At 39.0% G+C, this 13,476-nt stretch overlaps 1 protein-coding gene across 2 annotated transcripts in view; it reads right to left on the bottom strand.

The window, feature by feature from the left end:
* Positions 1-78: 78 nt before the first annotated feature.
* Positions 79-13,476, bottom strand: part of DDX42 (DEAD-box helicase 42) — a 46,925-nt gene continuing 33,527 nt past the window's right edge. For both annotated transcript variants that reach the window (XM_044673937.1, XM_044673938.1), the window contains 8 exons: positions 12,485-12,584; positions 11,433-11,480; positions 10,942-11,039; positions 8,123-8,399; positions 7,218-7,444; positions 5,703-5,813; positions 2,797-2,898; positions 79-1,731 (listed from right to left, as the gene is read on the bottom strand). In XM_044673937.1, the coding sequence (XP_044529872.1) occupies positions 1,039-1,731; positions 2,797-2,898; positions 5,703-5,813; positions 7,218-7,444; positions 8,123-8,399; positions 10,942-11,039; positions 11,433-11,480; positions 12,485-12,584 (1,656 nt within the window). In that variant the 3' untranslated portion in view covers positions 79-1,038. The remainder of the gene's footprint in view (positions 1,732-2,796; positions 2,899-5,702; positions 5,814-7,217; positions 7,445-8,122; positions 8,400-10,941; positions 11,040-11,432; positions 11,481-12,484; positions 12,585-13,476) is intronic.

Genomic DNA, 13,476 nt, shown 5'->3' with positions numbered 1-13,476 from the left:
TCTTCAGATAGTGAAAGAGTCAGGGTCTCTGGGAAACCACTATAAGAAATCTGATAATGACACACAAACCAGGCATTCTCCCAGTAATAAAACATTTACTAGAGCAAGCAAAAAGGAATGCACATCTGAAAGAAACCTTCACAAGTGTCACAAAATCTGGTAGTTCTGGATACTTTTATAAACAGGATGAAAACAAATTTCAGCAAAAAGATTATTGTGGCAAAAGTTTAAAAAAAAAAAGGTAATATACAATGAAATTAGATTTTTTTAAAACTGCTGAGGTTTATTTTTAATTAAGAAACAGCTTAGGTCTAGGAACAATTTCCAGAATACTTCCTAATCACTGTAGTTCTGGGCTCAGCTTGTTCAGGACAGCTTCCTGCTCTCTCCCATATACATCTGAAAGTTTCTGGCTGAATAGCCAAAATACTGCTTCCCAATGACATAGTGCACCTACAACCACATCAGAAACTTACACAGTTGTGCTGGTGTGGTGCCATTTGTGGAATCTAAAACTTAAACAATGCAGAGAACCTGCCCAATTCACACTAACTCTTACCTGGCCACTGGAAAAAGGAGAAAATCTGTTGGGAGTTGAAGGAAAAAAAAAAAAAACAAACAAAAGTACAGAGTACACAGCTGTACTCTACTCAGGACAACCTCAACTGGCCCCTCATCACCTAAATCGGATTTCAGGAACAGTCACGGCTGCCTGACTGCTCTTAAGTCTCTCAAAACATACCAGAAGCTTCACCCTAGCTAGAGCTCTAGCACTCCCCATGGCTAGTGCCCTGCTTCAACATGAGGGTTCACACAATGAGGACCAAAGCAGCTTCAAAGGAAGCTTAAGAAAAATGATTCTAAAGAAGGGGTCTTATTTCTAGGCCCTGGCTACTGATGTCCTTTAGGAGCAGAGGATCTTTGCATCTCAGATTTATGGGCCCCAACTTATCCCCAAGGACACAGCCATTTATGAAGAAATCCTTTTTAAAAATAATACACTCCACCCATTCCATTCCATGCTTCTGTATACACCTTCTAACTGTCCCATCGACTCTTCTTGCGTTTGGGTGGCTCAGGCACAGCAAAGCCATCTGCTGTCTTGTCTGTCTTCAAGTCTGTCTTGCTGTCCGTCCTGGTGTCCGTCCTGCCATCTGTCTTGCTTTCACGACCACAAGCCTCTTTCCTGCTCTCGCCATTCCGACCATCACTCCCAACCCGGCTTTCCCCATGTCGGCCACCACTCCCATGTCTGTTCTCTCCATGCCGATGACCATCTCCATGCCGGCCACTGCTTTCTGGATGGCGGTATCCATCGCCATGCCGGCCATCTCCATGACGGGGACCATCACCATGGCGATTACCACTATCTCCATGGCTATGGCGACTACTACCTCTGTTCTCTGGGTATCGCTCTCTATTTCCATTACCACTGCCACCACCAATTCCTTCTCGGTTGTTGCTCCCTGAGGCTGTGTTGTTGAGAGCCTGAGTTCCAGTAGGTGAGTACCCTCCTGGAACACTGCTAAGGTTCCCAGCACTGGCAAAGCCTGGGATACTCTTGGTGGCTGTGGCAATGGGGCTGTCAGAATTGGCATGGCCCTGCTGGGCTGAATTACTTGGGACGGAATTCAAGCTCCCTGCACTTGTCCACCCACTTGCCCCAGCAGCAGAGCTCCCAGCCTTCTGGTTGCTTAAACTGGCAGCGACAAAATGGCTCTTGTACTGCGACTATAAGAGAAAGAAAGTACATGTATAAGTGAGACAAAATTCAAGAGAAAATAAGTAAAGGGATAAACGGTATTAACAATTCCACTTGTGCACCAGGGCTCTGTCATTCCCAATGACAGTATTCTATTCTGCTCTTCCTCCCATAAGCTGAGGGAATAGAAAGAGGTAGTAGGCCACATCATTGGGGAAACCATTATTAATGTGTGAAAATTCACCTTACAGGTGATATGGTCAGAACAAAATCTGTCATGTATCAAAGTATAACTATTTGTACATAATATATTCACAGTTAGGACTTGATAAACCCAGGAAATCAACTACAATAGAATAGTCTGAAGCAAGGGCTCCTAACCTGGGAGTCCTTAAACTTTTTTTTGTTTTTGGCAACTTTATTTTAATATAATTGGTTTCCTTTAAGATCTCACATATTTTAAGCATTTAAAAACATTTTCTAAAAAAGGTTCCATAAGCTTCACTAGGTTGCTAAAAGGTTCTATGACAAAAAGTTAAGAACCCTTAGCCTGAAAGCAGGTTCATGTAACTAAGGGCCCAGTTAATTTAGGGAAGAAGATAGATCCAAAATCATGCCTGTGGAGCAAACTGTCCTCTAAAGAACTATGGCAGCTACCACTTTGAAAATAGCTCAGGGAACTGTTAAGATGCAGAGCTGTTAAGACTGCAGTGGGAACATAAATCTGATAATATTCATGAAAATAGTCCTGGCTGTAGGCAAGGTGAATCAAGGTATCTCAAATGAGTCAGGAAATTATTTTCTTGTTTACCCCAATCCTGCCATCCTATTCCTAGAAATTGTCACCCCAAGCATCTATCACCTTACTGGTGCCATCATTAAATCAGAGTATGAGGAGGTAAGGGAAAGAACATAAATCATGTAACCACGGGAAAATACTCTAAATTAATTAAGTACATTTAAAGAAAATCAGACTATGAAGCCTAACTGGTCAGGGCCAACATTTCGTCTCCCACCACCCCCATGATTTTTGTTCTTTTTATTGATGTAACAGAGTTCTCCCTTGAGAGTGCCATTTAAGCTGAATGTCAGACCTGAAAAGCAGCTTTCATTGCAGTCAGGCGGTCTCCCATGGCCCCTGTGGAGGGCTTGTAGGCCTCATAGTTACTCATCACGTTGCTGTTGTTTCCACGATCCTGGGGAGTAAAGAGACCCAAGATCATGTAAGAATTCCTGAAAAACTTAGCTCTTATTCCCATGGAGAATCAATGTTAGGACTATAAAGCCATGCCATGGAAGTTTATTCTGCTTTTAAAGAAATGAGGCAGTGAAAGGGCTTAAAGAACACAATAGACTTCAATTTTTTAGGGCTAAAAAGGGAACCTTTTCTAGGAGGGTATCTGGGAGAGATAACTATATATATAGGCAGCTTTTAGGTTGGCTAAGGAACATGACAAACAATAGAGCTTGCCAGTGGAAGTTAATGTTCTCTAAGCTTTAGGCTAAGTATCAATACAGTTTTTACTCATTCTCTGTTTCTTCCAGGTACTAGAAAGTGCACAATACACAGGTTCTATTCCATGGTGAGGAAGGAAGTTGGCAGTGATTTTTCCCCACATTATGCCTTAAGGGAAAATAGAAGATAAGGGCTGGTTTCACTTAGCCACAAGCTTGTAATAAGCTCCAAAACAACTTCCCAAGCAGTCTTAACCAACTCATTAGGAAGCAAAATGCATACAACTTTCTCATTGACTTCAATGCTTAGCTCATCATTTATCTATTCTATTCCCCTGCCAAAATCCTTGGGGTCAGAAATATCCATGGCTAACAAACTTTCTAACAAATTGGTCATAATTCCTCAACCTCTAATGGAATTACTCAGAATTTGAAATTACATTGTCTGATCAACACCTTTACTAATCTTCCACTCAGATCGACCCCTCTTCCTTATGACCCCTTGCTCTCCTGACTCATTCCCTTTCTACTAACCTATCTTTCCAACAATGACTTCAGATGCTTTCCACAGTCAGTTTTCTTTCCCCTCATTTACCAGAGAGAGTTGAGGGAGGAAAGTACTTGCTTTGGATAACTGGAGGGGGAGGGAGAGCAGCAGGTAAAAAAAGTCCTGGGGCACTGGGAAGAGGAGGAACAGAACAGCCCTTCGAGTGCCAGCACCATGCCACATCTTTGCCAAAGCTGCCCTAGTGCTTCACTTGCCATTCCCTTTAAACTTAAGTTCTCCGAGAGGAGGGACTATTGCATTTCTTTCTTTGTATCCTCAAAACTAGCACGGCCTGGCTTAATAAATGTGTTTGCTGTTGTTACACAGAGTTGATTTTACTCATTAAAAATCACAGTACTTAAACCTCAGCTATACCCCTCACTGCTGATCAGCAAGTCATCCTTGACTTCTCTAAAGTATCAAATATTTTTGACCACAGGTTAATTTCAACTTCTTTGAATCAGAGACACCACAACCTAGTTCTACTTTAACCTATTCTGACCCATTATGAGTTTTGTCTTTGATTTTCTTCTTCATATTCTTTTTTGCAATCTCATTCACTTTCAAAGCTTAACATGCCTCTATTCAGAAGGCCCCCCCACAAATTATCTTTGTTCTAAGCACCAGGCCCATGGCCCTATCTATATAGGTTGGTTTCTATATGTATATACTATGTATATATGGTTACTATATCAGATGTCACTACTTGCATGACCCCTTTCCTTTAAGCTATTAAGACCTGCTGATACACTGGTGAAATAGCTCTTACATCCAGCTCTTCTTTCAAATCCTACTGCCATACATGCATAACTCAGATTGAATTCCTTGCCAGCAATAATAGGAAGGAGGAGGGAAGGAAGAGAGGGAGACAATTTGGATTATATAACTTCTGGAAAACTTATGTGAAAATTTGTTGATATGTGTAATTGTTAAAATAAAATATCTTTATACTCAAATCCTATTGCCATCACCTTAGTTCAGGTCCTCATTATCAGGGATTTGTATTCTTAAGAGAACCTACCTGGATAGGTCTTCATACTTCTACTTAGTCTTTCCTCTGATCCAGTCTTCTAACGACTATCATTCTCAAAATCCTTAGGTACAGAAATAGTCATGGCGCTCTACTTAGCCTCAAGTGCCTCCCTATTGCCTCCTGAGCAAAGTCCAAATTCTCTGCCTAGCATTCAAGGCCTCTCACAAGCTAAAGCTATGATTACTTTTTTCAGACTTACTTAGTTTTCTCATCTGTAAAATGGAGATAATAGTACCTACTTCACTCACAGAGTTGTTGTGAGAATTATATTATAATTAAATTAAAATACCTTATAAATCTCAAAGTGTCATATGTTAAAATATTATTTCCAATCTAAATCATAAATCATTCTTTTCAGCCAAAATGGCCATTCTGATTCCAGAACAGGTCCTCCTCAAACTGTTCCTATGCCAGAATGTTCTCTCTTCCTTCTCTACTAATTCTTTACCAATCTCATAAAGACCAATTTGAATTAAGATCACATATTAAGTACTAGAAGTCATCTAGCACAATCCTCTCATTTCATATATGAAGAAACTAAGGCTCAGTAGGTTAACTTGACTTACTCTCAACACAGAAAAAAGGCTCAAAGATAGTGGTAATAAGATTTAAAACCAGGTGCTCTGAACCCAGTTAGTTGTACTTCTGTCCCATGTGACTTTCCAAGGTATAACAGTAAAACATGGCAGGAATTTGAACCCAATTCTGAACTCCAAATCCAGCTCTCCTTTCCAAATACCCATGACTTTCTCATTGCTATCATCCTCCAATCTCCAACCCCCTTTATTGGTAACAACTACAGTTTGACCTTAGTTTTCTTGCCCTATTCAACTGAAAGCTCTATGAGGACCCAGAGGAGAATGACTCTTCCAAGCACAGTGCTCTGCAAACATGAGGCACTTAAAGAGTGAGAAATAATCTTAAACATATCTGGAAATCAAAAATCTCTTGCCATTACAACTTACTGTGTTCTCGGAGCCTAGCCCAGGTCGTTCTCTGTAGCCTAGGCCTCCACCACCAATGTTCAGCTTTTTCCCTTTTCCTCCTTTGAATCGAGATTTCCGAAACCAGGCATTCTGCATGAAAAACAACTCATGAAATTATAGCTGGAAGGCAACTGAAGCATATTTTTAGAATCTTTACCTTCTGTCTTAGAATTAATACTAAGTATCAGTTCCAAGGCAAAAGAGCAGTAAGTGCCAGGCAATGGAATTGAGTGACTTGCTCAGGGTCACACAGCTAAGGAAGTGTCAGAAGTCAAATTTGAACCCAGGACCTCTGGTCTCCAGGACTTGCTTTCTATGCATTGAGCCACCAAACTGCCCTAGCTAAAGCATATTCTTTATATGAAGCAGGAAGAGGTAGAGTATTACCATGGTCAAGCTTTTTGCTCTTCCTACTTTAGCCAAAAACATCTGTGATTAGACAACATACAAAGAACAACTCCTCTCTCTTGAGTAGTCTAAAACCTGTTTTAGACTAAATTTTGCTAAGGTCAGTCAAGTCTAATGAGCCAGGATCCCTTTATGAAGCTTTTTTTTTTTTTTGGTGCTCTTGTATTTCAATCTGTCTTGGAGAAGAAAAAAAAAGGCCAAGAAAGGATGGTCCACAGGGACACAGAAATGGCCTGCTTGACTACATTGCCCTTCCCGGGGAATGCAAATTTATTCTGTATTTTGTCTTAAAATATCCATTCAAGAACTACAGGAGTGGAATCACAGAAGAAAAACAACTGCTTGAACATATGGTTTTATGTGGACATGATTTGGGAAATAAACTCTAAAGGACCACCCTAGTTTACAACGATCAATAATATGGAAATAGGTCTTGATCGATGACACATGAAGAAATCAGTGGAAATATGCGCTGGCTACAGGGCTGGGAGGTGGGGGGGAGAGTAAGAACATAGATCATGTAACCATGGAAAAAATTTTTCTGGGGGAAAAAAAATTCCATTCAAGCAAGTGACCTTTGTGCCCATTCTGTCCATCACCTTTCCCCCACCTCTGCCTTAGGAATCAGTGGAAAAATCTGGGAATTTTTAAGAGAACTTGCGGGTTCTAAGGTAGAAGAGAAATTGCTTAAGAATAACTTAGAAGAACTGACCTCAAAGGCAGAGTACTCAGACAAGAAGAATCTTCCAATAATTGCAAGTATTAAAAAATGGAATAGGCAAGCCTAGGAATAGAATGTGATTACTGCTTTCAGAACAGAAGGAAGATTTCTTATAGTGAATGCAGACAGCTGGATTAGATTATAGCAAGGGTTCATTATAACATGTAAGACATTTTAATTTTGTGTCTTATAAGCATTATCCTCTGGAGTCAATTTCCTTCTCATTAGGTCTTCTGCTCCATTAATCTATATGCTTAATGGAGATAGAAAACAACTGAACTTTGCTCTATTAAAAGCCCAGAGAAAGGAATCTATTATGATTGTCAATAAAACAGAATAGTGCCAAGGTAGGCCTAGCTCTTCACCTGCATTGCTAGGTCCAGAAGTTCCTTGGTAACATGTTGATTGGCCCCTTCCATGTTCCTGACAAGGTCACCAGCAAAATTGCTGTCCTTGGGAGTCAAAAGCGTATATGCCACACCCTTCTCGCCAGCTCGTCCTGTCCGACCAATTCTGTGTGTATGGGTATCAATGTCCCGAGCCACATCATAGTTGATGACAGTCTTAATTGAAGGAATGTCCAAACCACGGGCTGAAATACACAACCCCCCAGTCCCTTAGTTTTAATTTGGGGTAAAAGATCAGAAAATTAGGTATAATGATTTCACTTTACAAAAGCCTTCTTTTGCCAACAGATGGGCCTATTACTATGGATGTTTTTCTTTTGGAAACATGGGGTTCAACTCCCTCAATGCCCCTATTCAATGCTTGTGATTTAAAGATGCTCAATCAACTTTATTTTGCTTAATGGTGTACAAGTAAATGCAGAGGCTTGTGTAACTCCTCTCAAGAGAGAAAATAGATTAAAATATGTATATAAAAACCTCTATATTGAATGAAATTAAAACAAAATTAATTTTAAAATCTGTTAAAAAAATAAATTTCTGCTTTCGAATGGCAAAAAATCCATATCTAATATTAGTATGAGGGACCCAACAAGGGCACTGTCTTGACACAGTGATTCACTAAGTGTTTCTCAAAGTACCTTGCAGCCATAGGTCCCTCTATTTTAGAAGTCAGAAGGAAACAGTAAATTGTGAAACTCAAGACTCTTTAAATGATTTTCTAATGTGGGGGACATGGGTTAACAGGGCTTAGCCTATATTCATCTGTCAATATCCTCAAATGTTAGTTTTAGCTAAACAGGGCAGAGTTCCTTTACAGTGTATAAGTTTACAAATTTATTGGGGAAATCTTTCCTCTATTGTACCTGCAACATCTGTAGCCACAAGAACCGGGATGCCCTTTTTCTTAAAATCAGAAATGACCTTGTTCCTTTCACTTTGATCCATGTCACCATGGAGCAGTCCTAGGTTGTGTCCTTCCTGTCTGAGGTTGTTAGCTAGTTCATCAGCATTAGCTTTCTTAGTTACAAACAAGAGAACACTTCCTGAAGAGGTGAATTCTACCAGACGCCGAGTGAGCCAGTTCCATTTACTGGGTCCAGAGTGAAGGATTTCTACAATCTGGGTCACATCTTCATTTGCCTAAGGAAAGAAGCAAAACAGAAAAAGGCTATAACATTGAGGTCAAAATGGATTAAAAGTAAACTGGAATATTACATTTTCAAAATGAAGTCTGGGAGTTTTGACATTCTTTTCTGTACTGGGTAAATGCAAAGCTATAGATGATCTTAACTTTTTCCTTCACTGTGTACCTTCCCCAAATATTTAATCTGCCTCAAAATTCATCCCTTCCAGGAAGCCTCCTCCCCTGAAAAATGTTTTAATCTTTGTCCATTCAGAGCATATGTGCTAGGTTTGAACTATACCAATTTGCATATACTTAAAACCTCCACAAATATTTTTCATACATCTATATAGAGCACCCCAACTAGATTCTAAGAACTTAGATTGGAGCACTGGGCCTGAATCTAGGAAGTCATTTATTAGGGTGACTATGTGCAAATCACTTAAGGTCTCTGATTCCCTCCTTGCCTCACCTTTATACTCATCCAATTCTTTCTCTACATAGCTGTCAAAATGTTTTCCCCAAGGAGCAGGTCTAATCACATCACCAACTGCTCAATAAACTTCAATACCTATTACCTCAAGGATCAAATATAAACTGACATTTAAATCTACTCACGACTTAACTAACTTCCTGCCAATCTTTCTTATATATCACTAACCCCTAAATATACTCTCTGGGCCAGTCATGCTGACATATGTATAATTTCTCACCCGTGATGTCATTCCCCCCCACCTTCTTCATGTCTTTGCCATCCATTTCTGTTCCTGAAGCACAGAATTTTTCCCCTCCTCACATCCACATCTTAATCAAGACTCTCTGTTTTCCTTGAAGACTGTAATCAGAGGCTATTTTTCCTAGAGGATTTTCATATGCCTCTCCAGTCCCTGGCTTTTCCTCTAAGATATTTTCCACTTTACCATTTACCTAAGTAATTTATGTATACCTATTTATATATGTCTTCTCCCTCATCTCCTCAGAATGAAAGCTCTTTAAGGCAGATTCATTTTTGCTACCCCTCTCTATCCTATCATCAGCTGTTAGCATAATCTATACAGATGTGTTAAAATAGAGGGTGTTTCCACACCAAGGAAATAACAGATGTTTTTCTATAATAAAGTCTTCAAACTACTTGAAAGAATCATCCAATTCACAGGGCTTTGGATATAGTAAGTGCTTAATAAGTTTGCTGAATGAATGGATGACTATTCCCCTCAGGATAAAATGACCCTTTCCCTAAACTGGGCAGTCTTCTCATTAGTAGTTGAAAGTGTTATTATTGCTTAAAATACTGGAATAATATGTAACTATAAAGGAAAATTTTAGCTAAATGCTACAGCTTTAGGAAGTGAGAAGTAGCCTTAGTCTCTTCTCACTAGAGAGTAGAGTCAATGAAGGAGGTTACACAGCCCAGGACATCTCATTTCCTAACTGGCTGCACTACTTTGGGACTATGTCACCATACCCCCATGTTAGGTACTTTCCCTCCACTTCCCCTTTCAACTCCTTTTTGTGTCTTGTCTTCCCCTATCAAAAACGACAAGTCTTTAAGGGCAGAAATTGTCTATTTGGTATATGCATTCCCAGCATTCAGTGCAGTATCTGGCACATAGCAGGCATTTAATAATACATGCTTACCAACTGACTATGGAAGAGAAGTCCCCTGAGCATACAGGGAGAACTAGAGGGAGAACCATGGAGCAGAAACCTTAAGAGCCACATGGACTGGGCTTTGATCATATATATATGAATATATTGATTCTAAGATGGAAAGTAATAGTGTATTTGTTCTAAGGCAAAAGAGTGGTAAAGGCCAGATAATATGGGTTAAGTGACTTGCCCAGGGTCACACAGCTAGGAAGTGTCTCAGGTCATATTTGAACCCAGGACCTCCCATCTCTGGGCCTGGCTCTCAATCCACTGAGTCACCTAACTACCCCACTTTGATCATACCTTAATCCAAACTTTACAGATCAGGGAAGGGTACTGGCCCAGAGAGGGGGATCAGAAGGGAATAAAATTTTCTGGATGGATCTCACTGCCACATAACAGGGTGCTACACCTCTGAAATATGACAATTCTATGCTTCTGCTTATTGCTTATTTTACTTTTGCTCTGAATTTCAAAGATTTATAGCCCTGTCCTGTTTCAGTTATTAAGGGAAAAGTCTGCAGATATCTAGTACAAAGAATCATTGAGGAAATTAAAATTTCCTTGAAGAAAGTCTAGACTTCCATATATTCTGGTGGTGAATGGAGGGAGAGAAGAAACACTCTGAATAATAATATAGCTTGAGGTTTAGTTGCAGGAACTGGTTTTCAACCTCTCAGGGACATTTCTTAATATTTGCTAATACTGGTGCATATGACTTTATAGGCTGACCAGACACAACTATTTTTGTATAATACAAATAATTATGTATTCTCAGGAATCTCAAAAAAACTTATTTAGTTCCAGTTTAATTCCCTGGAAGTCAGACAAAGCATTAATTCCAGATCTTAAATTTCTCCTCTAGAAAAAAGTAAATTTCTGCCTTCTCTACCCCTATTCAGAAATTACCTCTCCAATGTCTCCCTGTACCACTCGGATTGGGTCAATGAGGATGTCTCGGGCCAGTTTTTCAATTTTTTTCCGGAAAGTTGCGCTAAATAAAAGAGCTAAGAGAGAAATGAATTCTATTAGATCAAAGAGAATATTCTCTTCTGCACAACTAAGTGTACTATTAATTTGAGTTGGAAAATTAGAGGAAAGATTTGTTACTAGCTTCTCCCAAATATCAATTCCAATCAACTTAGCTTGTTGCTCTGGAAATGGTTAGGGTATCAAAATTTAGAAACACCTTCAAAGAAGAAATGTATCTTCCATTTGTAGTCTTTATATTTTTCCTAAAGTTTCATATATGTTAGCTTGCAAATACATTTTCCTCGAATACAGTAGTTTATGAAAGAGTAGATACTTAGTGCCAAAAAACAAAGTACACAAAGTGCCTTCATCAGAGGACATTAATATGACATCTCTATAAATTGCTTTAAAAGTAGTTTCATACATACTCTGTCTATCAGGACGGACATGACTGGCTATGGATCGCACCTGATATTCTAGAATGAAAAAAAAAAACAAGAAGAATCAATTAGAACATGTATCTGATATAAAAGTTTAACATCTGGAGGGTAAAAAAGTCAGTCTAACAAAAACTTCACATGCCATGAAGAATGAATCAAAGAAGATAATCAAAAAGGATTTATTAAGTACCTACTAAGTGCCAAAGGCTAGACACCAAGAACACAAAGATAAAGAAACTTTTCCTAAAGAAACTTTTGCTCTTCAAAAAAGATTACATTGTATAGTCCTATAGATAGCCTCACTATACCAAGGGGCACCAAATCAGCAGCAATCTCACTCTACCTGGTTGGAAAGGATATAGATTCAGGGGGCAAGCTTGGAGATGGGCAATCTTGGGTTCAAATGTGACCTCAGGCACTTCTGTTGCTGTGTGATTCTGGGCAAGTCATTTAATTCTAACTGCCTAGCCCTTATTGTTCTTTTGCCCTAGAAATCAATACTTAGAATGACGATATGAAGGGAAAAAAAAAAAGAAAGAAAAGATATCAATTTAGCTTAAGACAGCTGGCTGGGTCCCCAAACAGCTAGTTAAATAAAGGAAGACAGCAAAAAAAAAAAAAAAAAAAAAAAAAAAGGGACCTGAATGCCTGAAGCAGTACCACACAATAATGTTTGGTCAAAATAAGAAAAGCTATCATACTATAAATATTATAAAGCCCAATAGGAGAAAAGAAATAGTCCTGTATATTTTCAATCTCCCATAACTTAAACAAGACACACATCTCTAAACAATTTTTCCTGATAGTAAGCTACTGTAAAAAGCAAATGCCATACATAAATCTGCAAAGAGCAGCTACCAGTCTCCATATGAGCAAGTGTAAGCTCATCCAAAAAAAGCACTCACAACACACATACTGACACACATACATCCTCTTCAGAGAATTTGTCCATTTTCAAGTAAGCTTAGTAACACTGATGAGATGGAAAAAGATGAATGTCTTGAAGGCAGAGATAAGAACAACTAGGGTCCAATACATACCAAAACCCATGTCAAACATTCGATCTGCTTCATCAAATACAAGGTAAGAGACTCTCTGGAGATTTGTAGCTTTCTTCTTCACGTGATCAATCAGCCGACCCTTTGAGACACATGGAAAAGTTGTGGATTTACAAAGATTTGCTTTAGGATGTTGTCTAATTAGCAATGTGATAGCATCAACATTCCTAACATATAGTTCCAAAACAATGATACCCAGATGATAATAATGGCTCTTGTTCCAGACAAAGAAAAATTAAAAAACTTGTGGAGACCTACTTTGGCCCCCATTTCCTTCCATTAATTTGAAGTTCTTAGCAAGGCTAACCAAATCTATCTTCACCAAAAGATATGAAATGTCCCAATTCAGAGGCCTTTTTAAAGGAGTTCCAACTTTTGGAGACCATTCTTCTTGCCAAATGTGAATTATCTTTCAGGTCCTGACCCTCTAAGTTATCACTGCCCAATTTCCTAAGGCAGCAAAGAAAAACCTCCTAGAAAAACCTCTGCTATAGCTATATTTAACAGAGTTGATTTTCAGGGATTTCCAACCCTGATTTCACAAAAGAGATGATGCTCTAAGAAGCCCTCTTTCTTACTCATCTCCTGGACCTGCACCGAGGCATCCTTCTGACAGTACCAATTCCTTTGCCATTCTTTCCAGGACTGGCTATACTTTTCTCTTATATCCCACTCCTACATCTCACTGGTTCTACTGGGAGGACTGGAAGTACTTCTTTGCCACATCTAGATCTACCCTTGAATACTTTCACTAGATAACCTGTTAATTAACCAAATCTGTCCCTATATCTATATGCCAGTGGCTATTATATATCTTAACTCTAGGACACTTCTTATTCCTTTCTTCTTTAAAAACAAAACAAAGCAAAACAAGACAAAACTAAACAAAACAAAACAAAAACCCTTACCATCTGTCTTTGAATTGATACCAAGTATTGGTTCCAAGTCAGAAGTGCAGTAAGGACTGGGAAATT

This window comes from Gracilinanus agilis, chromosome 4, assembly GCF_016433145.1.
Source record: "Gracilinanus agilis isolate LMUSP501 chromosome 4, AgileGrace, whole genome shotgun sequence".
NCBI classification, from domain to species: domain Eukaryota; kingdom Metazoa; phylum Chordata; class Mammalia; order Didelphimorphia; family Didelphidae; genus Gracilinanus; species Gracilinanus agilis.
The sequence above is the reverse complement of the archived record's forward strand: the minus strand, read 5'-3'. Positions and strand labels throughout refer to the sequence as shown.